The following is a 21,424-nucleotide window of genomic DNA, read 5'->3' on the forward strand; positions in this document are numbered from 1 at the left end:
TATCAACAACAACAAAACTCATAGTTTGATAGTATTGAAGTATCAATTTTTATAGTGGTCAGTGGATAATGAATACGACCAACACCAAGACAGAATTTAGTGAAAATTAACAGCAAGAATTGTAATAGTAGGATACTGGAATAGTGGAATCACTAGAATTACTAAAATCTTAGTTCTAAATTTTGAAATCTGAATGTTTGTCGGTTAAAACTCTAAGGTTAAAAAAACTTTAAATTAAATTATTATAATGGCAGCACCACCAGCCGCATTAGTGAGTAAGGTAAAAAAACATTTTATTGGTATTCCTGCGCCTCTTGGATATGTTGCTGGTGTTGGTCGAGGTGCTACAGGATTTACAACACGGTCTGATATCGGTCCAGCACGAGATGCCAATGATGTTTCCGACGATCGACATGCACCACCCACAAAAAAAAAAAAAAAGATGAAGAAGAAGACGATGATGAAGATTTGAATGATTCTAACTATGATGAATTTAGTGGTTATGGTGGTTCATTATTCAGTAAGGATCCGTACGATAAAGATGACGAAGAAGCAGATATGATTTATGAAGAAATTGATAAACGAATGGACGAGAAACGTAAAGAATACAGAGAAAAACGATTAAAAGAAGAATTAGAGAAATATCGACAAGAACGACCAAAGATTCAACAACAATTCAGTGATTTAAAAAGAGGGTAAATTAATATATGTATATATTATATAAATAACTATATTCAATGGTGGCAAGAATAGCCTTCTTATGAAGTGACAAAAAAAAAAAAATATGGGGTAGGTATCTTAATAATCCAAGACTCGTTTATAATTTGTGTACTTTTATGAATTGAGGTTGAGTGGGAATTAGCCCTCTACATATTCATGAGAACAATTGGTGATTGGATAAATAATTGCTTCATAGAAAAAATTCTTAACCACAACTGATTATATATTCATATGTATAATAATTAATACGTTGGTATAGTTTAAAAGCACTTTAACTCACTAATTAATAATTTTTTGAATTAACTATTTCAGTCTTGAAATTAATAATTACATTTTTATGTTTGATAAAATAATTTGCTATCAACTGGCATACGATAATAGATAGTGGGCTTTATTTTGTTTTAAAATATTCTATTCTATTATATGTATTTTAATAAAATATTTTTTTTGTTTTTGTTGGTTTAACTCTTCCAGCATTATAAGCCATATATTTAAAACTTTGTTTTTATAACTTTCTAAGACTGTATTATTTTTTAGATTAACTATGGTTAGTGAAGACGAATGGCGCAATATTCCAGAGGTTGGTGATGCTAGAAATCGTAAACAAAGGAACCCTAGGGCTGAAAAATTCACACCTCTACCTGATACTGTACTTTCAAGAAGTCTTGGTGGTGAAAGTACTTCTTCTATTGATTCAGCAAGTGGTCTGATGAGTCAATATCCACATGGTACCGTTACACCTGGAATGTTAACTCCATCTGGAGACTTAGATTTAAGAAAAATGGGACAAGCTCGTAATACTTTAATGAATGTAAAACTCAACCAAGTATCTGACTCTGTTGAAGGACAAACAGTTGTTGATCCTAAAGGGTATTTGACTGATTTACATAGTATGATACCAACATATGGGGGAGATATTAATGACATAAAAAAAGCTAGATTATTGTTAAAGTCTGTTCGAGAGACTAATCCTAATCATCCACCAGCTTGGATAGCATCAGCTCGTCTTGAAGAAGTAACAGGAAAAATTCAAGCTGCCCGTAACGTTATAATGAAAGGTTGTGAAGATAATCCAAAATCTGAAGATCTATGGCTCGAAGCTGCTCGTTTACAACCTCCAGAAACTGCCAAAGCTGTTATCGCCCAAGCTGTTAGGCACATTCCAACATCAGTTCGTATTTGGATTAAAGCTGCTGACTTAGAATCTGAAACTAAAGGTAAAAGAAAAGTTTACAGAAAAGCCTTAGAACATATTCCAAATTCAGTTAGATTATGGAAAGCAGCTATTGAGTTGGAAGATCCAGAAGATGCTCGGATTTTATTAAGTCGTGCTGTTGAATGTTGTCCTACTAGTGTTGATCTATGGTTAGCTTTAGCTCGATTAGAAACATATGAAAATGCACGTAAAGTTTTAAATAAAGCTCGTGAAAATATTCCTACTGACAGACAAATTTGGACTACTGCTGCTAAATTAGAAGAAGCTAATGGTAATATCAATATGGTAGAAAAAATCATAGACCGCGCTATATCTTCATTAAGTGCTAATGGTGTTGAAATTAACAGAGAACAATGGATTAAAGAAGCTATAGAAGCTGAAAAATGTGGTTCAGTAAAAACTTGTCAAGCTCTTATTAAAGCTATAATTGGATATGGAATAGAAGATGAAGATCGTAAACATACTTGGATGGAGGATGCTGATTCTTGCGCTAGTCAATTTGCTTATGAGTGTGCAAGAGCCATTTTTTCTCATTCATTAGCTGCGTTTCCTAGTAAAAAATCTATTTGGTTGAGAGCTGCTTATTTTGAAAAAAATCATGGCACAAGAGATTCTTTAGAAACATTGTTACAAAAAGCTGTTGCTCATTGTCCAAAATCTGAAGTATTATGGTTGATGGGAGCCAAATCAAAATGGTTAGCTGGTGACGTACCAGCTGCTCGTGGTATTTTATCTTTAGCATTTCAAGCAAATCCAAACTCAGAAGAAATTTGGCTTGCTGCTGTCAAATTAGAGTCTGAGAATTCAGAATTTGATCGTGCAAGACGTTTATTATCTAAAGCCAGAGCTTCAGCCCCAACTCCAAGAGTAATGATGAAATCTGCTAAACTTGAATGGTGTTTGAACAATTTAGATACAGCTTTACAAATTCTTGAGGAAGCTCTTGTTAAATTTCCAGATTATGCTAAATTATGGTTAATGAAAGGCCAGATTGAAGAACAACAAGAAGATGTAGATAGAGCACATGAAACTTTTAATTCTGCATTGAAGAAATGTCCTAGTTCTATTCCTTTATGGATCTGGTTAGCCAGATTAGATGAGAAAAGAAAAATGTTAACCAAAGCAAGATCAGTATTGGAAAAAGGTCGTTTGAAAAATCCACATAATCCAGAACTATGGTTAGAAGCTATACGTATAGAATTTCGTGCAGGTATGAGAGATATAGCAAACACAATGATGGCCAAAGCATTACAAGAATGTCCAAATGCAGGTATACTATGGTCAGAAGCTATATTTTTAGAAGCAAGACCACAACGTAAAACAAAAAGTGTAGATGCTTTAAAGAAATGCGAACATGATGTAAATGTACTTTTGGCTGTCTCCAAATTATTTTGGAGTGAACGTAAATTACAAAAATGCCGTGAATGGTTTAATAGAACTGTGAAAATTGATCCAGATTTTGGAGATGCTTGGGCATATTTCTATAGATTTGAAGTATTACATGGAACTGAAGAAGTACAACAGGATATTAAAAAGAGGTGTATTGCAGCAGAACCTCATCATGGTGAAGCATGGTGTATTGTATCAAAAAACATTGATAACTGGAGACTTACAACTGAAAATGTTTTAATGTTAGTTGCTAAAGATTTACCTATCCCTATTTAAGTAACATAATTTTAATATTTGTTCTTTTATAGACTGGATTAGTATGTAAAATGTAAATAATTACTAAAAATTAATTTTTTTATTAAGTTATTCTGATGTTATTAAAGAGTGAGATTATATTCAGTTTGAAATAATTGTGTAGAAAATTATAAAAATAAAAATGAGTATAACATTTGAATAATGTAATTAACAATTTTATCAACTTTAAACAAAATTATTTAATAATATATGTATATACAATTTCTCGTGAGGATTTAACCTATTGCTATATCTATATCTCCTAAAATAATGGAGATATCATAATTTTGTTTTTATTTTAAGAAACTCATAATGATAAGGGCTACAAGTTTTTAATATTCTGATTTAATTTAATGTTTTGGTGATAAAGCTAAAAAAATAATTTTCATTTAAAATTTTTTTTTTTTTAAAAACAAAGAGCTATTTTGTAGTTTATTTTTCTGAACATTTCGACATTTCAACATTTTATTTTCATTAATCTCATGATTTTTAATATTTTTTTGTAGTTTTGAAAATCATTGTGAACTATTTAATACCATATAAGTGCCAATGTTATCAAACATGTGGCCCGCAGGTTTGTGTCCATATAATAGTACAAAATAAAAAAAATACTTAAAATCATTGTGCTTATGAAAATAAAATGTTGAAATATCAAAAATTTCAGAAAAACAAACATAATTATGATGTCTCCGTTATTTTGATATAGTTCAAATAGTTGGGGGTTTCCACCCACCCATCAAAGGGATTGATGATTTAGCAAATAAGAACAAAAAGCTTGATTTCGTTTACATAAATTTTTCACCCTCTCCCAGCCCAAAAAAATAATAATAAAAAGCTGTTGCTATGGGTAAATCCTTATGGGATAATCTGTGTATTATATAATTATTATACATACAACATACGTCATACATATGAATACATTGCATATAATATAGATATTTGAAAAATATTATTTTACAACATTTTTGTGTTTTAAGTTTTAAATATGTTATTATTTCTGTTAATCTAACTTATTAACATTTAAAAATTACAAAATGGAATAGACACTTGTTGAAATACTTTTGATGAGGAAAATACTATATATTTATAAACCAATGCTACCAGTAATGATATCTCAGATATCTGGATTTACCCATATCTTGAACACACCAATATAAGGTATATTTCTGTGCTTCAACAAAGTTGTGTTTATACTTTTAGATGGTACACATTACTGTGAACTGTTTAGTGTTATAGTATCATTTTGTAGATCAAGTTTAGGTGCTTATATCCAAAAAGTTAAACTAATATGTAGTATTAAAAAGTGTTACAAGAACTCAATGGCACCATTTGAGTTTTATAATAGGGTGCCAAAATTTAAGCAGGCCAATTTTTTCTAAATATTAAATACAGAAGGGTATATTTTAATAAATTCAAATTATTCATTAATAATTTATTTGCCTTTTGGAATTATAAGTAGATACAAAAATATTTAGTATAGGTACTTATATTTAATCAATGCAATTTATTCCAAATAAAATTAATATATTTTATTTATTTATTATAACATATTATAATAAATAATAATACAATATTTTATACAAAATACATTAGTTTTTTAAAATTAATTATGCTATTCTAGTATACTGCTTATATCATCTAGTTTTTATTTTAGAAAATCTATCTGCTACTTCGTCTAAATTTATTTTGTTATCTTCTTTTTCTATCGCTATGACCATTAAATTACTTAATCGTTTGTCATCCATTGAAGATATAATATTATAAAATATTGTACTAAGTGTAACCGTAGGTAATCTATAACGACATCATAGAAATGTAAGAAATATAGAATTATTCTGAATTACAAGCATAATTGTATAATTGAATACCCACATACGCCGATACGTACCTATTATATATTTATATATAACTATATTTATAATATGTTTTATTATACCTACTAACGAAAAAAACATTATCTGGGAAGTTGGAAATAGCTTTGATCAATGATTTTAGACGTATATTTCATGGTATAATCTAATAAAAATTTAGAAATAATAAATATTATGCATTATTATTTATTACCTATCTACATACATAATAATAATATATTATACATTTATATTTTATACCTACAACCTACGCATTAATGCATTATATATTTATATAGTATTCATAACAATTAATAATATATAGGGTATATAAATATTGGGTTGGAAAATAGATTCTTTGGTTTTACCCGAAGTATACGGGCATCTATCAAAGTATCAACTATCGTCATTCGCGTTCCACGTGGAACGTATCTAAAGGAAGTAATCTAAAACAGATATAGGTAGAACAAACAATATTTCGGAAAAGTGGAATAATAAATTTACTACACTAGGTAATGCGAATTAATCATCCAAATATTTGGTTTTTTATTGAAACTCTACAGATGAGCAACTCAAATGCATTACTAAAATATTTTAAATTGTAGAGTAGGAGATTTTCGTAATAATTTTGCTAATGATGACAGTTTAAAAAAGTTATGCCAAAGTTTTTCCAATAATTATACTCTAAATTTTTTGATTTCCTTGTCCTATCTTACCATAATAAAACATATTAGTTAGGTTTTACCGTTTTTTGATTTATATTAGGTATTTAACTTTGTATTTTAATATCAAGTGTATTTTTTTGCATTTGTGATTGTATATTGATTAATATTTTTATTATATATATTTTACATTAGTAAGTTTTGTATTGGTATTTGGGCCATTTGGCAATACTGTTATTAGGCCTTATTTTTGAATTATATTTATATACTAATTTAATATAATATATATAATAAAATAAACATAATTATAATGTAAAATTAATTTGTACATTTATTGATTGTATATTATTGTTTAATATTTTTACTTTTAGCTTTTTATCCAGTGGGAAATTGTTCTGTTTGTTTATGGAAGGGATGTACGGGGATGGCAGAGAAAATGTCCTAGGTTCCAAAATTATACAGCAGATTTTTTTTTTAATAGTCTTGAAGTGCCAAATACAATTGTTATTAGATAATAATAAAAAACAGTTACATAATTTAATAAAGATCAGTGTAACACATAAATGGAATTAATTGAAAGTAAAAAACTAGACTGAGAGTAAAATGATGACTTATTATATTTTAAAATTGAGCGCCAAAAATATATTCATAATAAATAGCATGCAGTATCCTTGTAGTTCGATATGATTGGTGGAAAATGTCAAATCAATGTGACCATATGATTATTCATTGCATCACTCAAAAATAATAATAGTAACGTTTATCAGTATTTCTGAATCATAAAATCATTTAGATTTAGACCCAAAATTGTTTTTAGATTGGCAATCAGGGATTTCTATATATTTTACTAATTAAGTCGTATGTCTCCTACTTTTATTTTATAAAAGTAATAACAAACATTGTGCGTTGATGTAAGCCGGTTTAGGACTTTCATCCAACCCGCTTTTATTTACGTATAATAAAATAATGGAAAAAGATGATGAAAAATTCTTTTACGAAGATGAAGTGGCCATGGTTTCTTCAAAATCTGGTCTAGTCAAGTATGGTTTAGTTTTAACGACAAACAGATCGAGATCTGAAACCGAGTTGAAGAAGAGCTCATACAAAAATCATAGTGAGATCAAAGTGATCTGGCATCCAAGTGGTGCTGAAGAAATTATTTCTGATGATAAAGTAAATTATTTTTTTTATATATCAACAATTTAAGTGTTGAAACTAGTGAAACTAGAGCCTTACTTTTTTTTTTTAATTTCCTAGGTTGTGTTGATGGATCGATCATTAATGCCTGGTGATGTAGTACGTAAAGTTAGTGAAGGCAAACCTAGTCAGTTTGGATATTGTGAAAACATTGATATATATGCCACAGTAAAAATACTTAATACTAACAAAATAATAGAAAATGTCAATTCCCGAAACTTTACTCACACTAAAGTATGTACCTATTTTATATTTTAAATATTATCACATACCTATTAAAGTTTTTTGATTTTACTGGAGTATTTAGCTTTAAGAAGTACTATTTTATTATTAGACTAAGACTAAGTCTTTTTCTTTATCATAAGTATAAATTCTTTTTAAGTGATTATCTTTTTTATAACTGTCTTTCAAAAACAAATTATGAATTAATTTTCAATTTTAGTAACCTACACAACTCAATACTAACCTCTTCTTATACTTCTCTTATATTTATATCAACTTGTGACAGACAATAACTTTATATTATCATAAATGTTAATCATTAACTTTATAAAATAATAAAATCAATTATTGTATTCCTTAAATTTTCCAACCATCCCATTAGTATATTTATTATAATTATTTTATAGGTCTTATTTATATTTTCTGTGAAAAGAATATTTTAGATTCTGAACGGGATGATAAATGTATTGATTTTACAACGATGTATTTGTTTTTTTTTTATCTGTCATGACGTTGTAGAATAGTTATAGTGCTTTTATTTTTGACTTTAGCCCCTCTTTGAAAAAGAAATTGAATCTAGTTGGTACTTTGGGGGGTCTAAAGTAAAAAATGTCCAATAAGTTTTCAAAAACGTTAAAAAAAAACACTGAAAAAGTAATGGAATTGTTACGCATTACCACTTTTTGACAAAATCAATTTTTTGATTTTGCTGTAACTCAAAAATGAATCATTGTAAATACTTGAAATTTTTACAAAATGTTTATATTAGCGTTGTCTATTTACGAATAAATTTTCAAAATATTTAGAATTTTAAACTATTTATAGACCATTGAAATTTTCGATTTTTCTCTAAAATTTTTTTCTTGAAATGCCGATTAAAAAAAAAATTAACTTTCCAAAAAATATTTAAAATTTAATAGACGGTTTATTATAAGTTATACATATTATATTATCGTAGTAAAAACAAATCAAAAATCGTTAGTCACAATTTTTGTTTATAAGCATTTAAAGTTCAAATGTTTAGAAAATAAATGTCAAAATTCAAAATTGTGAAAATTTGCAAGGAATTTTGAAGTTGAAAATTCATAACATTTTTGTAATTTATATCTAAGGTTAAGAAAACCAACACAAGTTCTCCATAACTTTTTCTTCAAATAACTACAAAAAAACTCCAGCGTCAATATAGAAAAAAATTTATGAGAGTATGAAATTTATTTTTTTACAAAATCAAGTAAAACAACGATATATTACAATTTAAATATAAGTAATACTATATATCCTACTAATTATCCTAGACTGACAAATCATCTCCGTTCAGAATCGTTTTTCGTATACAATGATACCTGTTATTGCATTCAAATTTAACATATCCATTATAGTGACCTACTCTCCATCTCTATTATACAGCAGAGCGATACCCATTTGCCCATCTTTTTATTTTATGTAGTATCAAAAAAGATTACTTGGCCTCACTGAGTGGATACTCATGCGGAGGTCCAGAAGTAAATTGTTTTCAAATGTTGTTATTAAATACATATTAAAATATTATCAATTATAATTTAAAAAAGAGAAATAATTTTAACAAATATGATAATATAAGCTAAATAATTTAGGTATATGAATATAAAGCATAGTGTTTGTTGCATCAAATTCACATTGAAGCCAGTGATTAAGGTATTTTTTGAACATATGAAAAGTCATATTTCAAACATCACTTGTGTATTTGTGTCTTCAAATTCTAATGTCTTGCAATAGCTGGTTTTTTTTAGGCATTCAACATAGAATTTAATAGTTACATGTCTAATATTGTGTAGTATGTTTTATGGGGTTAATAGTTAATGTTTTATTAGATATATGGTATATGTTTTAGAAAAATATTTGTATTGAAAATATTAAACTCTTCAAATAATTTCTTAGTAAAATATCTTCAATCTCTTTTACTTGTTACTTTTATAATTGTATTATGGCATTTTTGAAGCTGTGTTAGAGCATTACCATAAACTCCGCCCAAACTAATTATTCCATAAGTAATTAGGAACTCAAAGAAAGTTAAATATATCGTTCTTATATTTTTGTATTTTATTATCTCTCGTAATTGGTTCATTATATAAATAATCTTTTTTTGTTTATTGATGCTAGTTTTTATTTTATTTTTCGATTTCATATTGTGACACATTTCGATACCTAGATGTTTGTAGTATATATTTTTAAGATACACAATATATTATGGAAGCAATTTTTTTATTGATATCATTAATTATTATTTTAATAAAAAATAATAGTTCTTGGTTAATTCACTAATACAAATTTTAGAAGTACCTATTATTGACTAATACATTTTATTTATAGCCCTTTGGAATTGATTCCTCAGTTTTTTATGAATCATGGGTCGGTGGAATTTATGATATCAAATGTAAAGTTACATTTGTTTCACAAGATGGATCTATTTTTACGTTAGAGGATCCATATCGAAGAGACTTTATAAGTCTATCTTCAAGTGATGTAAGTCAAAATTTGTATTAATAATTTAGTATATTATAGAAAAATTAAAATTGCAGAATACTTAAAATTATACAATTTTTTACATTTCCCTTTTATTGTTCATTATGTTATTACCATTTATAAAAGAGTATAAAAACAAATTTATTTTAATTCTAATGTTCATAAAATTTTAGAGTTTTTCCATTGATGACAATGTATTTTATCATGGGCAAAAATTAAAAATGTGTCTAGATTCCCTAGAAAGTGCAAAATTTTTAACCATCAGTAACTTAATGAAATGTCTATGGCATAATTATAAGAAGAAAATCAGCTATAAATTTGGAACCAAGGTAATAAAATAGTAATTATATAAATTAATTTTGATGTTCTAATTATACTATATTCATAAATTGTAGTGGGTCAAAGTTTATGTTCAAGATCTTATTGTATCATCAGTTGAAGTTGAATGGTACTGTCAAACATCAAGTAAAACAAAGCCACGTGTAGGAACTTGGCCAGAAAGAGTATTTTCTGGTGATGATTTGAAAAAGTGAGTACTAAAGAAGATTAATATTTATTATATATTGTCTTATAAATGTATTAAGTTTTACCAGTGGCGACGCCAGATATTTTTTATTGGAGAGGGGGATACCAGACCAATATTTTTTTTTATTGAGGCATTTATGTATAGTCAAACTCGATCACCCATTAATTTTTTATATCATATTTTCAGGAAAGTATTGCTAAAAATGTTTTGAGTATAATATGTTATATTTCTAAATAAATAATCAAAAAATATACCTACTATATTATTATCACAAAAGTACTATAGTAAAACTTTGAATTTTCCTCCATTTTATTTTTTTATTTGTATGAGATTTTAGAAGGTGTGTAGTTAGTATTAACTTAATTGAGTATTTTTACTTCTAAATGTGCAAAAAAAGCATATTTAATTTGAAAATAAGTTCAACTTAAAATAATATAACTTGAGACTCTTAAGTCTAAAAACTCTTTAAATGAATAATAATGATTTAAAATTTCTTTATTTACTTACATATTTTTAACATTTATTTATAGGGGGGTAATAGAGGAGCAAAATCAAATTTTTAAGGGGCACTTGTCCATCCTTATCTCTGTATAGCTCTACCCCAGAGTATTATATAATAAGTACCAGATTATTTTGTTGTATACTGTTTACTGCAGTATAAGATATAATTATAGGCTATTATAGAAAATAAAATTGTATGCACTTTGTAAGGTTATGTTGGATTAATGATTACAAAATATAACTTATTCTTTATTATAATATGATTATTTATAGTTGATGTCTTGTTTGAAATATTTATGATATCCTTAGATTAATTTAAATTTTATTATGACTAATATTTTAGTTATTTATTTTAATCATCATAAAAATTAGAAAATCTTATTATTTTAAGTGTTTTAGGTCTTTTTAACTGTTTTTATATTTATAGACTAAAAACAATTGATTTATTTGAGTCATGTTCAATTCAAGTGGGAGATACACATTGGTATACAATTAAAGATACAGATAATTTAATGACAATGAAACAGTGGCGATCTAAATGTATGGAAGCTTTTAATATTGGACCAGGTTCATTGAATAGTAAAACAAATAAAGATAAGCATTACAACAAACTGTTAGGTTCCAAAAAATCATTAAAAAATACAAATTGTAATGAGTTGGATCATATAGATGACTTATTAAGTATGTATTATACTTTATAATATATTAAATTTATATAATATTGGTGTTTATTTTTTATTTTGATGGTAGTTTTCAGTTAATATTTGATAATTATTTAAAAATTTATATTTTTTAGTATAAAAAAAATTATCAAAATTAGACCACACTCCGGCTCACGAGAGATCACTTCTGGGCGGCGACCAAAATTCGTCCGTTCTCGCGAATTCCCACGTATTTACGGCAGAACTAGGTGGTAGAGTGGGAGAAATGTGGGTACAAAACCCCGGATATCAATCATTTGTATGCATAAAGGAGTAGTGCTCTCTCGTGGGCCGGAGCATATAAACTTTGTAACTTTTCCAAGTCTCTTAAGATTAAAGTATTATACCACTATTTATTAATTGAGTAAAAATAAAAATTTTTACAAATGCAAGTAAAAATATATAATGTACTTTTTTATTTTCTCATTGATTCACTAATACAAAAAAAAAAAAATTTAAAGATTGAAAAAACTGAGTTTTTAACTTAACTATACTTTTTATCATTTTTTTATCCCACTATAATTAAATTTTTTGAATTCATCTATAATTTCGAATCAACCATACATATCCTATCAGTAGCTTTTAGTATTTTAAATCACAATAAATATAACCTCAATCTGCAATTTTCTCTCCTCTTCAATTTTAAACGTAATTTGCTTGATATAATAATAATTTCAGCTCATTTCGCAAAACTATTATTTTAATCTATATTTAAATTTTATTTTAATTATACACTTTTGTTGTTATTATATTATATTTTATTATTTATGATTCTTGGTATGTTATTGTTATTTCTATACAAATACCTATTTAAAATATAAAATTTCTGAGCTTTGCTCAACATAATTTTTATTGTCTTCAAATTTGTACAATATATACGATTAGATTGCTATCTTATGCTAAGGTAAAATTCATACACCCTTTACTTTATTCAGAATCTAGAATTTTTCAAAAAAATGAAGTGACATTTTTGAAACTTGCTTAATTAATCTCAATGATCCATCAACATTTTTTGCACCTTAAATTAATTAAATATTTTATTTTATTATTGTAAATAACGCTAAAATTGTAATAATTAAGGCAGTGTTTCTCAGCCTTTTTATGCTCACGGCACATTTCTTATAACCATACATTTTGATGGAACTCAAAAAACAACATTTTTACTGAGAAATTTGTATTTTTAACACCTAATTATACTTAACGCGTGTACCACGGTTGCGACTTGCAGCACACCGGTTGAGAAACACTGAGTTAAGGTATTAACTAATAACTATTATAATTATTTGGCTTGTTATTTTCATATTTAATTAAAATGACTGCCAATTAACATTAATTAACTAAACAATGAATTATATTTTTCAAAGACACCTTGATATAATATATTATAGAGCAGGGGTGGCCAGCGAGAAGAGACTCGGGCCACCAAATATATTAATAAACATGGAAAAGCCAAAATGTAAAAAAATAAGATCCTATTATTATATAATTTATATATATATATGATATTGTAAATTATACTTTCATTTACATAAATTCATATTAAAAAATTTTTTTTGTAAAAATGTTATGATAAGATGCGATGCGAGTTGCAAAAGTCTATGACGCGAGCTGCGGTTTGGCTACCCCTGTTATAGAGTATATATCAGAATAATTAATATAGTGTTGAATGTTTTATAGGTACACAAAATGTATCTAATAGAAATGTGCCAACAATGCAATTACAAAGAAATAATAGATTCGTAAATAAATTAGCAATATTATCCAAAAAATGTGAATTTAAATCATCCACAAGTACAACAGGTAAAAAATTATAATTATAAAACTATTTGGTAATATATATTATGCTTAAATTATGTATATATTCAAATTTTGATTTTTATATAGTTTCAAGTTGTTAAAAAACAACATTTTTATTAATAAATTATATGATAGTTTCACGGTAAAAAGTATTCCCATGTATTTTGACCTATCTGTAACAGACTTTCAGTTATGGACAAGCATTACATGCATGTTTTAAAAAATCATATTTTATAATATATATTTTGTTTTTTATAATAAGATATAATACACATTTATTATCTATTACATACTATACTGTTTTTTTTTTTAAATTATAACCAATTACTAATATGTTCTTTAGGCAATAATTGTGTACATATATTAAAATCAAACCGACTAAAGAGAAACCGTATGTGGAAATCATTAATTAAAAAAAGTAAACAATTCAATGTACCCAAAGTAAAAACTAAACCGAATTCCAAAGTTGTAGTTGAGATTTGTTACACAAAATCTATGGTAGATGTTATATGGCAGGTATGTAAATAAATTCATTTTTATACTCCAAACAATAATATACTGAGCACTAACCAAATTCAGTTTTTGATTTGTACAATCTTAACATAGAGATTCCCAACTATAATTAATACCAACCAAAGATAACTAATCACTAGTCACAGAACATAATATCTTAGATTGGAGATCTACTTGGAGTACAACATATCAAATTAAATTGCAGAACATCACTATGTGATAAATCCCAATATAAAGGGGAAACTGGATAACAAGTATAGGAAATGGGATAATTTCTAATGCTCAGTTTATTTATATATGTATCTAGTATTTTTTTATTTAGATAAAATTTTTATAATACTGAACCTATTTGTTTATAGGATGGTACTAGAGAAACTGGAGTTTCTTCTACTGATCTCTACCCAGTACAAACTCTTGATGATCTTGAGTTTTTTCCTGGCGATTTTGTTACTGATAAAAATCCTTCATCTGATGTTTATGGTGTTGTAGAATCTGTTGACCACGCAGAACGCACTGCTCATATACAATGGTTTAAAGTTTATCCTGAAAATCCTTCATTGTATGAATTAATTATAATAATATTTTTTAAAATCAATACTTAATCAAACTGTTTTTGTAGGCCAAATCCTATTGAAAAAACTTATTTTAGTGTATATGACTTACGAGATCATCCTGATTTTCATTTTAAATCTGGTTGTCTTATTATACACATTAATCCTGATATGAACCCTGGTTTAAATACCTTAACTGCCGGACAAGTTTTAAGTGCAGGGCCTGATGGCAGGGTAATTTTTTTCATATTATTCATTTATTTATATTTATTATTTATGTATTATTTTAAATATTTAGATTTTAGTGATGTGGGTGAATGGTGAAAAAACCGAATGTTGGCCTCAAGAATTGTTTGTTGTCAAAGTGAATGATGATGGCTTCAGTTTTCAAGATGAAGAATATGAGGATGAAGATGATGATGCACCTCTTGCTGTCGAAGATGACTTATCTGAAGATTGGATGTCTGTAACCAGTCCTGGGTCATCTAAGTAATTAAATTAAACTTATATTTACCTAAGTTATAACAACCTAAATAACATTACTATCTATTTGCATAAATTAATTTTAAACACAGAATTTAATTATAAGTATCTCATTAATATATATTCTAATTAATAAATTTTCCAAGTAATTTTGTTTTCATATTATATTTGTTTATGTAATATAGTAAAAGCTGTGACCGAGAAGATGATCAGAGATATCCAAAATTATTACTACAATTACTAAAACAATCTGCTACAAGTATAAATTTATTCTTAGATGCTGTTGAACAAAATTGTGACATGGATAAAGTTATTAAATTAAAAAAAGCTTTGGAACAATATAGGTAATGTCATTGGATCTTAAAATTATTTTACAATTTTAAATATAAAAACGGTATACTGATACATAGGTTAGGATTTAACATTAGTTCGTGTTTACCAACTTCAGAATATAAAGAAATAGAAACATGGTATAAGGATCTCATGGATAATATCTCCAAATTAATAAACAAAATAATCTCAAGAATAGGTATTGTATTTTATTGTTTTTAATTTCTTAGATCACGTTATTTATATTATATATGATATTATATAGATGGAGCCATAATTAGCTGACAGAACTAGATTGATAGCATTATTACTGTACAGGCATGCGCAAGTAATTTTGACATAAAATTAAATAATTTCAAAATGATTGATAGATAATTTGTGTATTGTTCATACCTAACTATTGTGTAATAATAAGTCAGATTATTAAAAGTTGCATATTTACAAAACATGATAAATAATGGCTCCATTCTTGATACATTATCTAAGTTTTCTTATATTTAAATGTACGTTACTGTATTTATAGATAATAAAAGTGAAAGAGCTGAAGAAGAAGAGCTATCATATGAGACTTTAATTAAAGTAAGTAAATTAAATAATATTTAAGTTCATGCTATTTAGTATTTTATGTTTAATTTTTATAATAACTTATTTATTTGTAGGACAGTGTAACTAAATTAAAACAATTTGTATCAGATTTCATAAAGAAAGTTAATCGAGCTTTCAATGAATCATATGGTTTATATGAAGTAGTACAAAAAAATTATGATACAAAAAACCAAAATGAACATGATGATTTTGGTATTGAAATAATGGATATAACTGAGCCAACGTCAGCACTTCCTGTAATTGAATTCGATTCTACCGAATGTCGTATTATTAAAGTAGAAACAGTTACAGAACCAGTTTTCCAAGTTATAACCAAACCCGAAGAAGCTGGAGGTTTGTATAACTGAAAATACCTATATTATACATAAATTCAAACTTAAAATAGAACATGTTTTGTTTTTTACTTTTCATGTATAATTTTTTATGTGTATCAAACAAAAACATTACTTCTCAATTAACATTAGACTAAGAAGAAGCTACGCACACATGTGTTGTCTCCGTCTTACACATGTAAAACATAGCATAAACTGTTTTGTGCGAAATAGAACCACTCGGGCTATATTAATATTTAAGATTCCAAATTAATATACAATATAATATTATTATATTATTATTACATCATTTTTATTTTTTGATATCACTTATATGAAAAGAAGTTCTTATTGTTTCAAAATCCATTATTTTTAAATTTGAATAATTTTTTTTTTATACCAATATTGAAAAAATAAAAAAAATATTTCATAGATAATTTTCTCAACTATATTGTATATCAATTTGTATTCTTAACACTACATCCTGAGTGGTTCTATCCCGCGTAAAACAGCTTTTTCTGTTTTACTTGTGTAAGATGTAGACAATACATGCGAGTGTAGTGTCCGCTTAATTGGGACATATTAGGCAGTGATCTATCTGTTTCCATTATCTGACTATCCCAATAAACTGATATACATATAATGTAATGAATAAATTTGTTTAGGACAAGCAGTCAAATAACAAATAAGCTATTTGTTCCCATTAAGCAACTTCTACTGTACACATTAGAACATTTCCATGATTTACCACAACCAATTACATTTTAATTTTAGTGAAAATTAAAGATAAATTTGAATATACTCCGTTCAGCTGAGAGGTTACAACTAGGCTACAACATAAACTCTATCATAAAAATGTTCTAAAAAATAAATTAAGTGTGTTAATATTTGCTTCATTCATTAGATCTAAAACATTTTGATTATTTCTATTAATATGACTAAAAAATTAAAGAAAATATTGTTTACCTTAGTAAAATTATAAAACACAAAAACTCAGCTTTAAATAAAGTTTCAAATATGCAATATGGTAGGAGTATTAAATTTTAATGCAATGATAAATCATTAACCCATTTATAAAACCAATCATAAGTGTTTAAAGCGAAATTCATCAGTTTCTATTTTTCTAAGTATAAAATTTGTGGTTAATGTTATTAATAATTTCCTAATTTGGTAATTTTAAATTAATTTTTCCCATACATTTCTTATGCTGTTGAATTATATGAAAATTACATTGCATATAGAAATTAATAATGTTAGTGATAGCGGTAAAATTTATGTCTGTAGTTAATATTCTTTAAATTGGAATAAAATAATGTTAAATGCAGGGTTTTTAAGGTAGGACAACACATGCATGGTTAGCATCCTATTAGACATTATATAAAATGATTCTATGTTTGTTATTCAAATAATAAAATCTGAAGTAGAAAATTAAATTGGCTGTTTTTCAATTTTATTAATTTTTTTTATAGTTTTTGATGTGGTTGATACACTTAGGGATAATTCACACAAATATATAAATGATAAGGATAATTTACATTCATCATTACCAAAAGTTATTGCCAAAGACATCCAAATACTTCAAAAAAGTTTACCAGCAGGAATTTGGGTGAAAACTTTTGAAAATCGCGTGGTAATTAATAATATTTTATTATTATGTGTAGAAAAAAAAAACTATACAAAAATAAATAAGCTTATTATTTTTAGCATTGTTAATTATTATTTAAATAATAGGAATAATAATTATTAGATGAAGTTAAAAATATAATAGTATATTCTTTTAATGTGTACCTTAATTATTTTGTTATTTTAGGATTTGTTTTCTATAATGATTAGAGGACCAGAAAAAACTCCATATGCTGGTGGTTTGTTTTTATTTGATGTCAAAATTCCACCTACCTATCCAATTCAACCTCCTCTCTGTCATTATTATAGTTATTGTGATGACCGATTGAATCCAAATCTATACGAAGATGGAAAAGTATGCCTTAGTCTTTTAGGTACTTGGTCTGGTCATGGTGTTGAATTATGGTCACCTAATGATTCTAATTTATTACAGCTTCTAGTATCAATACAAGGTGATAAAAATGCAATTTTATACCTACTTCAATATTAATATTATATAATTGTTTCAGGACTGATATTGGTGAGTGAGCCATATTATAATGAAGCTGGATTTGATTCTCAACGTGGTCAAAAGCTTGCAAAAGAAAACTCTCGTGTTTACAATGAAATGGCTCTGATCAAAGTAGTGCAATCAATGACAAATATGTTAAACTTAATGCATTATTCGTAAGTTTATTAAAAAAATTTAACCTTTTGACTTCTATATTAAAATATGACTATACCTGGCTGTACTGCATTAAATTAATTTTATTGGATATTTCTATTCTATAAATTTTTAATAAAAAAAAAAAAGCTATGCGACAGTGGAATCTTAGTGATGTTTTTTTTGATTTTGTATATATGCAACAGCCATAATCAAAGGATTAAATATTATTTTAATTTTTTATTAAGTTAAGGTAAAGATTAGATTAAAGTTATGTGAAAATAAAATTATTATAAATAATCACTCTTAGGAGTCAAAATAGACATTGATATGTTGCATAATATTTTAAATCAGTGATCGCCAAACAGTTGATTGCTATCTACTGATCAATCTTAATAAAAATTAATTTTACTACTATCGGTCAATTGGGTAATAAATAAATGAATAATACAAATTGCTATATTGTATTCTAAAAATTTACTATTATCGGTCAATCAGGATAGTCAATAATTTATTATTGTCTGTTATAACTTATAACATGACTGTCAATTAGTCTCATGTATTGTATATTTCATAAATTTTTGTTTTTACTGATTTTATTTAGGATTTTAAATTTTTACAACTTTAAAATGAATTCAAAATTTATAATTTTAATTTGAAATAGGAGTTTTTTTTTAATGACATGAAAGATAAGTGTTATGATTATGCCGAGACACGCTTTTAATTTTCAAACATCAAACTAAACATCCATTTTTTTTTTTTTACTTTTTATCTGTTCTATTAGAATATTGGATTATTGTTATAAATTTAGATCTTTTTTTTGCTTATCAAATAAATCTCCTTCTAAAGACCTAAATTATCCTAGATGTTGATCACCAGAGACTTCTAATTTTGAAAGTAGTCCACTTGTTTGAATAGGTTGGCAACCTTGCTTTAAGTTATTGTTAGTTTTGAAAAATATTTAATAAACATAAGCATCTATGGCTATTTTTGGAAATTTATAATTCTTTCGGTTTTAATGTTTGAGCCAATGTGAAATATAATACATTTTTCAAATGATTAATATTCAATTAAAAATAAAATTAACTAATCAATTATCATAAAAAATTTAACATTTGATACAAGTAAGTGCATGAAAAACTAAAAATCACTCCAAAATAATAATTACCAGTTATTTGAGATTACAAAAAAAGATCCTCTTTAGAGAACACCTATTATTTTTATATCAACATAAAATTATCATTATTAATTTTAATATTATTTTTATTTTGTATTTTAGGGATATTAAAAATACAGGGTATTTTAAAGAAGAAATACTGGAACACGTAAAAACACATGGTCCAAAGTATGTTTTTATATGTTTAAACTTTATAATAAAATTATTTAAATAATTTTTTTATGATATATTTATGAACATTTTTAGATTAATTAATACAATTGAAAATTGGATTAAAATGTCTGAAAGAGAATTAACAGAAGGTAATGTAATAGCTAATTTTCATCAATAATATTATTTTTTCACAACAGATGTGTTTAAATAAGACCCTTATAGTGTTTAACTATGAATAATGGTCACTTATTGTAAAACAGACTTTTGTAATATTCTAATATCACAAAATATTAAACAGTAGTAATAGTCCCAACTCCCAACAAATATTATCTAAATCTATTTCTAAAATAGTTCCTATTTTTATTTATGATTTATGATTTTAAGACATTATAATTTAAAATATGATGTTTAATGTAATGTTTTTACATTCAAAATCAAAAAGTATTTCACATAACATTTTTTTTTTTTAAGTAAATAATATCATAAAAACGAGTTTTTTATCATGTAATGTTTTACTGTAAATTCCATAAAATTTAGTAACATCACATAAAATACCCCCCCTCATTCTTAGAATTTTGGAATTTTAGATCTCCATTTACAAAAAATGATTTGTTCAGTATTTATTAATACTGTAGTTTACTTCAAATTATGCTATTTAATATTTGTATAATCATATCAATATTTTTTTTTAATGAATTTATAGATGAAAAACTTGTTCCTGGATATCCATTATTACCTCTTTCCAAGGGTTTCTGCTTATCAATCATCAAAGCACTGAAAGATTACAAAGAAGTATTGATTTCTATGAATATCATGTTTAATTAATTATAAGTAATTCTTATTGCTTTATCCTATTTAAAGGAAAACATATGAGTTTCATATTAAAATTATTGTTTCTATATACCTACTATTTTTAAACTTATTTTTTTTTATGTTCAACTTCTCTAGCTTTCAACATATTTATGTATTATTTATTAAAAGTTATATTGCCTGTTATTCTCCAACTATTTCATATTTAGATGAGAAAACAAATAATATGTGATTATAGAAAATGTATACTACATGTATAACAGTTTTTAACTATAGTAAAATAAATATTGTTAAATATTTTTATTCCATTTGTTGTATTGTTTAAATTTTTTTTTTATTTTGTCATGTACATTATTTGTAAACTATTGTTAATTTTGTTTTATGCCTTAAATATATTACATTATAGGCTTTTGAAATATGTAAAATTAAATATTTTTTTTACTTAATTATAGTAACGTATAAATACTAAACTCCCAAATTGTTTTTTTTTTTCATTTAGCTATTGGTGTAATTTTTAGGAGACAAGAGAAGCAACTGCCTCTCCAATTTTTGACTTAGGGGGCAATAGAATTTTTCCCTCCTCCTGGTATACATTAAAATTAAATTTTTTTTAACATAAACAATAAAAAAGCACAATGCATTGTAAT

General features: G+C 25.9%; 2 protein-coding genes across 2 annotated transcripts; both read left to right on the plus strand.

The window, feature by feature from the left end:
* The first annotated feature begins 50 nt into the window (after positions 1-50).
* Positions 51-3,737, plus strand: LOC113554253 (pre-mRNA-processing factor 6). The gene is given in 3 exon segments (XM_026958007.2): positions 51-422; positions 425-695; positions 1,258-3,737. Coding segments are annotated over 3 exon segments (2,790 nt in total). The 5' UTR covers positions 51-247; the 3' UTR covers positions 3,602-3,737.
* Positions 3,738-6,925: 3,188 nt separating this feature from the next.
* On the plus strand, positions 6,926-20,964 carry LOC113554284 ((E3-independent) E2 ubiquitin-conjugating enzyme-like). Its single transcript, XM_026958050.1, has 21 exons — positions 6,926-7,304; positions 7,389-7,562; positions 9,900-10,052; positions 10,226-10,381; positions 10,448-10,581; positions 11,507-11,760; positions 13,458-13,580; positions 13,921-14,093; positions 14,450-14,649; positions 14,710-14,875; positions 14,940-15,130; positions 15,310-15,468; positions 15,535-15,653; positions 15,978-16,033; positions 16,114-16,393; positions 17,841-18,001; positions 18,182-18,446; positions 18,504-18,660; positions 19,917-19,982; positions 20,061-20,116; positions 20,671-20,964. The coding sequence occupies exons 1-21, from the start codon at positions 7,098-7,100 to the stop codon at positions 20,790-20,792; spliced, it is 3,372 nt and encodes a 1,123-aa protein (XP_026813851.1). The 5' UTR covers positions 6,926-7,097; the 3' UTR covers positions 20,793-20,964.
* The last annotated feature ends 460 nt before the right edge of the window (positions 20,965-21,424 follow it).

The sequence above is a fragment of the Rhopalosiphum maidis genome, chromosome 2 (assembly GCF_003676215.2).
Source record: "Rhopalosiphum maidis isolate BTI-1 chromosome 2, ASM367621v3, whole genome shotgun sequence".
NCBI lineage: Eukaryota > Metazoa > Arthropoda > Insecta > Hemiptera > Aphididae > Rhopalosiphum > Rhopalosiphum maidis.

Bases quoted from the DNA above. Each gene is read 5' to 3' on its own strand.
- LOC113554284 (XM_026958050.1), top strand. From the start codon at position 7,098: ATGGAAAAAGATGATGAAAAATTCTTTTACGAAGATGAAGTGGCCATG. The intron at 7,305-7,388 runs GTAAATTATTTT...TTAATTTCCTAG, and splicing joins AAATTATTTCTGATGATAAA to GTTGTGTTGATGGATCGATC. The intron at 13,581-13,920 runs GTAAAAAATTAT...TATGTTCTTTAG, and splicing joins ATCATCCACAAGTACAACAG to GCAATAATTGTGTACATATA.